Source organism: Mirounga angustirostris, unplaced genomic scaffold (assembly GCF_029215605.1).
Source record: "Mirounga angustirostris isolate CCGP_5_RB_7025 unplaced genomic scaffold, mMirAng1.0.hap1 SCAF_4, whole genome shotgun sequence".
Classification (NCBI taxonomy): Eukaryota; Metazoa; Chordata; class Mammalia; order Carnivora; family Phocidae; genus Mirounga; species Mirounga angustirostris.
This window is the reverse complement of record NW_026991712.1, coordinates 96,313,323-96,319,883: the sequence shown is the minus strand read 5'-3', so window position 1 is coordinate 96,319,883 and position 6,561 is coordinate 96,313,323. Positions and strand designations below refer to the sequence as shown.

The 6,561-nt window shown below is 59.6% G+C and overlaps 1 protein-coding gene across 1 annotated transcript; it reads right to left on the bottom strand.

Annotated features, from left to right (window-relative positions):
- Positions 1 to 370: 370 nt before the first annotated feature.
- Positions 371 to 6,488, bottom strand: RHOC (ras homolog family member C). The gene is made up of 5 exons (XM_045896961.3): positions 6,355 to 6,488; positions 2,957 to 3,120; positions 2,311 to 2,431; positions 1,851 to 1,981; positions 371 to 1,019 (listed from the first exon to the last, which is right to left on the bottom strand). Exons 2-5 carry the CDS (start codon positions 3,110 to 3,112, stop codon positions 846 to 848), a joined length of 582 nt encoding a protein of 193 aa, XP_045752917.1. The 5' UTR covers positions 3,113 to 3,120; positions 6,355 to 6,488; the 3' UTR covers positions 371 to 845.
- Between the last annotated feature and the right edge of the window lie 73 nt (positions 6,489 to 6,561).

Here is a 6,561-nt window from a genome sequence, read left to right as displayed (position 1 = left end):
CTTCCTGAGCTCCCAGGCCGACCCCAGATGGGAGGGTGGGACTGTCACACCCTGCCCAGGGCCATACCCCTCCCTACCAGAGAGGAACCCAGCCCCCAGCTCCAGGGGGAGGAAACCCAGTGGGAGGCGGCAAGGAAGCCACCCACAGGCTTCTAAGTTTAGCCCCTGCTCCAGACCACTCCCCTCACCCGCCTCCAAGGCCCAGAGCCAGGCATGACCTCATCCTTTGCTCCAAGACTCCATCCTGCCTGCCCCGGAGTCCTGCCTTTGCAGACTGGGGACCAGCCTGGCAAGCGACTTGGGAGAGATGGGACTCTAGGCTCACGGCCAAGACAGGGACCAGGAGAGAAAGACAGGAAGCTGCCACACATATGTTGGAGCCTGTGGCCTTTATTCGTGCCCCCCACCAAGTAGAGCCAGAGACAAAGTCCCTGTCCAAAGCAGAGATGCCAGGGACCCGGGGCTCGGGGTTACACCCTCCCAGTCCCCTACCCCAGACACTCCTGTGAGCCAGAAGTGTATAAAGTGCTGGTGTGTGATGACCCTCTGGGGAAGGCCTAAGGGATGGAGAGCCCCACCCCTGGACTGAGGCAGCAGCAGGAGGGACTCTGTTCTGGAAGGGCAGGAATTCCTCTAGGTACCCAGAGTGCAGGGAGGGAGGGCCGGCCTACCACCACCACCACCATGGGGGCTGGTGGCGCTGGGGAAACTCAGATGCAGTCCTGGGCTGGAGGGAGCTGAAAAGGGAGCCTTCCACAAGGAGCCCTGACAGGGTGGGGCCAGGAGGTGGGCAGCTTCTGCACCCCTGGGAAGGGAAGGGGGGGGAACGGGAGGCCTGGGTGGTCTCAGAGAATGGGACAACCCCTCCGGCGCTTATTCTTGCGAACCTGGAGGCCGGCCCGAGTGGCCATCTCAAATACCTCCCTCACCCCCTCCTTGGTCTTGGCTGAGCACTCGAGGTAGCCAAAGGCACTGATCCGGTTTGCCATGTCCCGGCCCTCCTCAGATCGCACGGGTTCCTGAGAAGACAGGAGGCCAGAGGTCAAAGGACGCCGCTGGCTAAGTGTACCTCTCCCCACTTTACCCGTAAAGTGTAGTAACTAGAACAAATAATCTCCAGCCCTCACCCCACAAAGCACTCAAGCCCCAGCCACCCCGGGCAGTTTCTAGGCCAGGACCTGAGCCATTAATGTTTACATTAAAAATTGTCTCCATTGGCCCCATATCCCATGGTACACCTTCCTCTGGCCCGAACAATATCCAGCACCTCCTAACCAACCCCCTCACCTCTGTTCTCACTTGTTTCCAATCCAGGCTCTAGGCCTGCCAAAGAAATTTCTCTAACATATAGGTATGACCCAGCTTAAAACTCTGCCATAATTATCCTTCCAGGATAGTCTATATTCCTCATCCTGGCAACTTCATATAGACTCTACCCCTCTGGCCACAGAGCCACTTACCAGGTAAGCCAGGGCCCGCCCTCTGTGGGCTTTCCAGCCATTTCCAATGCCCACACCTCCCCAGGTGTACCCTGATGGCTCGACCACACCCCAAGCAGAGCACCTACTGTAAGAAGCTGTCTCTGAGGACAGGGGTACTCTTAATAGTCCCAACCCAAACCGAATGGACAACAGATGAAGACATTAAAATGCCAGGTGACCTTGGACAAGTCCCTCCATTTCCTGACAATTTCATCAGGACCTGAGGCTAAGGGCCCTTCTGGGGTTCTTCCTCACCGGGGAGGAGGAGGCAAACCTCACCCCACCTCACAAAGGGAGGTCAGCTGGAGGGTAGGCCCTACGAGGGTCATCAGCCCCTCCAGGGGCTCCTGGCCTGGCCACCCCACCCACCTGCTTCATCTTGGCCAGCTCTCTCCTGGTATGCTCATCTTGCCTCAGGTCCTTCTTGTTCCCCACCAGGATGATGGGCACGTTGGGGCAGAAGTGCTTCACCTCCGGGGTCCACTTCTCAGGAATGTTTTCTGCACACGTGTGTCCCAACAGGTGTTGGTGCCTCCGCTTAGGCTAGAAAGCCCCCTCTACCCCCTGCCCCCAGGGCCCTCTTCTCTCCCCACAGCACTGTTAGAGGCTCTTGGGCACAACAGTTCCTTTCACAGCTCAGAGCCCCCCCCCCTGCCATAGTACCCCCCCACCGAGCCCTCCCAAGGGCCAGTGTCCTCCCAGGGCAGGAGGATAACAGCACCCCATCTCGGAAGGTGGCTGAAATGAGCCGAGATGACAGCTACCTCGGGTTGGTTGATTCCAAGGGCTTCTCAGTGCCCTTCCTCCAACGCCCTCACCCCCACCTCACCCAGGCTGTCGGGGCTGTCGATGGAGAAGCACATGAGGATGACGTCAGTGTCCGGGTAGGAGAGAGGCCGCAGGCGATCATAGTCTTCCTGCCCAGCTGTGTCCCACAGAGCCAGCTCCACCTGACGCACAGGGCCAGTGAGCCGCTGCCGGAGGGCCCCAGTTCCACCCTTCCCCTGCCACCCAGAGGTCCTCTGAAACCACTGGTCCTTTAGGTTCACTCAACATCTCTCTCCTGAGCACTTGCTCTGTGCCAGGGACAATGCAAGTCACCGTCACACAGTGTAAATAAGGTGTTTCTAGAAATCCTGAGGCATGGGTGCTGGATCTTTATGTAGTTTAGGAGCACCATGATTTGATTTTAAGTCACAAAGACCTTTGAAGGCAGTCTTACCACTATCCCCATTTTGCAGTCAGAGGGGCTTTAAGCTCGGAGGCAAAAGGACTGGGCCCAGATTACAGAGCCAGGGCGTAGAGAACCAGGAGGTGTCTCTAGATTTCCTAAAAGTACAATTTCGCTTCCTAAATTGTACTGGTTCCAGCAGGGGGAGAGGAGCAGGGATGGATGGATGGTGAGGAAGGACATCGAAGGTCCATGGTGACGGGGCGGGGTTCCCAGGGGAAACAGGAAGGGCCTCGGCCTTCACCTGTTTGCCGTCCACCTCTATGTCTGCGATGTAGTTCTCAAAGACAGTGGGGACATAGACTTCGGGGAACTGATCCTTGCTGAAGACGATGAGGAGGCAGGTCTTCCCACAGGCCCCATCCCCCACGATCACCAGCTTCTTTCTGATCGCAGCCATGGCCGGGGCTGACAGAAAAAAGGCAGGGTGGATTTTGGGAAAAGCCAGTAAATCCAAAAACATTTCTCTGGGGCCCCCAAGACATGGAAACCGAGGCCTCCAGCAAAGAGAGGGAAAGGGGCTTGCTCAGGCGTGCTCTTGCCGAGAACCAATTGTTCGGACAACTGAGCTGTCTCCCTGGGGAGATGAGAATACAGAGACAGGTCTCCCTGGACAGATTAGAATACAGAGGCGAAAGGTGGAGGAACCATCCACCTGGGAACCACCAGCTGTGGGATCCTGGACACTTAGAAGGGTGCTCAGGGATTACGGACATGCCCGGAAGAGCCAGCTTTAATCTGCTATATATACCAGGGCTTCAAGTCAGACTTGATGCGTTACCAGGATTTTGATACTTTTAAAGTTTCATAATCACTAGGGTCCAATCAAGAACACACTGTCCCTCACTCAGGACAAGTCATGCCTGCCCAGTCACAAGTGAGGAGTCCCTCTCCCACAGGCTGGCAGAAGCAACTACCAGGTGACGGGTGGGTAAGGGAAACCGGGCTGAGCATTTCGACAAAAATCACCTCCCTCGGGCCCCAGAAGCCTGCAAAGGTGGATGGTGCGCTTCCCATTTTGACGCACTGGGAAAGTGAGGCTCAGTAAGGTTACGACATGTTCCGAGTTGTGGCAGGGATGGCATTCAAGGCAGGGCTGTGGGACTCCGGGGTCTGTTGCCTTTTCTACCTATCTCCCCAGAGATGGGAAAAAGAGCAGAGGCAGGGAAACCCAGACAGAGGGCAGTGGCAGCAGCTAACTGGCTTCCCTGGCCCACCCCAACCCTGTCCCCAAAGCCATCCCTGAGTCACACAAAGGAGGCTCAGTCCCGGCAGTGCCCACAGCCCACATTCGGGCAGTCTGCCCTCCTCCCCCCTTCCTCCTGGGCCTGGCAGCAACACTGGGTCACTCAGCCCCAGGCAGGGGACAATGACCACACTGTAGGGAACCACACATCCACCACAGCAGAGTGACTGAGAATAATCCACTAGGGAGTCCCCTCCACCCACCCCCTGGAACAGCCCCTTCCTCCCCTCTCTGTCCAGCTCACCCCAAGACCCTGCCCACCCCTCCCTGTGACTCAGGGCGAGCAGTCAGCTTCCTGAGGTTTCTGTAGGTCCCCGGCCCCCAACATACCCGAGCAAGCATCTGCACAGTTCATCACACCTACCCAGCCTCCCTGCCCCTGAGCCAAGCCTCACTTCCTCCCTCCCTGGGGAGAGGAGCTGCCCTCTGGCCGGCTGAGTTTCCCAAGCCTCCAGCCTTGGAGGAAGAGGGGGCGGGCTCCAGAGCCGAGATGCCGTCGAGGCTGTTGGGAAGGGGGAGGGGGCTAGAGCCCGAGCTGGGAGGAGCTCCCAAAAAAGAGCTGAACATGGGCCAGTGGCCTCACCAACCAGACAGGGAGTAGTTAAGAGCGGAGGGGATGGTAACCTGATCTCTATCCCAAACCTGGCTTTTTCTCTCAGTCCCACATCCTGTCAAACGGGGCTGAACTCTTGTACTCCCCACAGACCACCACCACCCCACAGCCCTGGCTTGGTCTGTCTTTCAGGAAAGCGAATGCTCCAAGCCCAAAGCTAGTTCTCTTCAACGGTGGGATCCTGGGTGGCCTGCCTCCTCTACACACACACACACACACACACACACACACACACACACGCACAAAACGGGGATGAGAGGAAGTGGATATGAGTCAGAATTTATAGGAGTTGAGAGGATACCGCCACACTCTCCCCACCTCAAAAGGGGCTCTCTCCCCAGTACCCCGAGAGACAGGCAAGAAGGCATTCACCATGCCAGCAGATCCCCTTCAAAAATGGACACCACCTTCAAAAAAGGGGTGCTCCCTGGAGATTCTGCCCAGGTGATCAGCTCCCCCCACCCACTCCCGCTAGTCCCATCGGTCCAGCTAGTTCCATTGGTCCAGCTGGGCGAAAACAGGCGGGGGTAGCCCCGCCTGGGATGGGCAGTGTTGATGAAGGGCAGTCACCCCCATGGTGAGCACCAGTTGCTAAGGTGTGAGCGTGCCACTGGCCTCGGACAGCAGGGCAGTCTAGGTGGCACCAGATGGCGCCAGGTGGCACCAGATGGCGGGAGCCATGGGACAGAATTCAGGGGCAAAGACATGCATTAAGTGACCTGGAGCCCCCAGCTCAATGAGAAGACTTTCCCTTTGGGCTCTCATTGGGTAAGAAGAGCAGCTGGCCTAGGCCAGGCCAGGACACTAGGCCCAAGGCCAACATGGCAAGGAAAACAGCTCCCTGTGAGAGGCAGCCCCAGAAGAACTGCCCCACTGACCCTAAGAGGGGCACCCAAACCCTGACAGAGGCTGGAATGGAGCCTGACGCTCCTGGGATCTTCAGGCAGACAAGACATCCCACCCTCTCTCTCCTCAAGCATTCTCTAGATTTCCAGATGACCCGGGGTGGGCTGTAACCTGCAGGCCAGCCCTGAGGGCTAGGGGAGAGGAATCAGATACCGTCTCAACTTTAAAATCAGAAGTGAGCATAGGACTGAGCCTCGAACCCTCCCAGTCCAAAGCCCCAAAATAATCTTTAGCCAGGTTTGCGGGGTGCAAGGGAGGGAGGGGTCTGGAGGAGAGGAGATTCTTGCACACATAAAAAGGAGCTAGACCCTTCCCAATCTCCCCTACCTCCCGCCGCAGGTACACTCCAGGAACCTTCTAGGGAGGCGTCCAGACCTCTGGGAGCAGTGGCAGCCCCCCCTGGTCACACCACGCCCCTGTTCCCGCCATTCCACCGGTCCGGCCTGGGGGAATTTGCACCTCCAGGCGGATTCGTGCCCGGACTCACACCCCGGCCCACGTCCACATCGGGCCACCCGGCCTGGGAGCCAGAGCAGCTGGACTGGGGCTCCCTCGCGGAGACCCTCAGTTGCCTCCTGGCTTCTCGCCCGGCGGGGAAGGTTCCGGGAAGCCGGGAGGGGAAGGGCAGAGACCCAGGCTCCGACACAGGAGGCGAGAGGCCCCGCGGCGCAGTTCCCGGAGTGGGGTGGGGGACAGCCCTCGCCGCGGCCCAGGGAGGGGCCAGCCGGGCTGACCCCAGCACAGCCCGGCGCGCTCTGGCCGAAGCCCCCTCCCCGCCCGGCGCCCAGAGCTCCGGCCAAGCGGTGGAGGGCGAAAGTGCTCTCCCGGGGACGAGTTCCCGGGACGCCCCGCCACCCCAGTCCCCGGCCCCGAGTACCTTCCGCTCCGCTGCCTCCAGCTGCGCGGCCAGTGCCGGAGGCTGAGACTGACCCGGGGGCCCCGCCCCGCCCTCCTTCAGCGCCGCGCCGGGGCGGGGCGGGCCCGGCAGGGGGAGGGACCGGCCGGGTTGGGGCGGCCCTTGGCTCCGCCTGCCCACAGCCCAGCCTGGGGCCACCGCGCTCGCCCCGGCTGCTGGCCGGGGGTC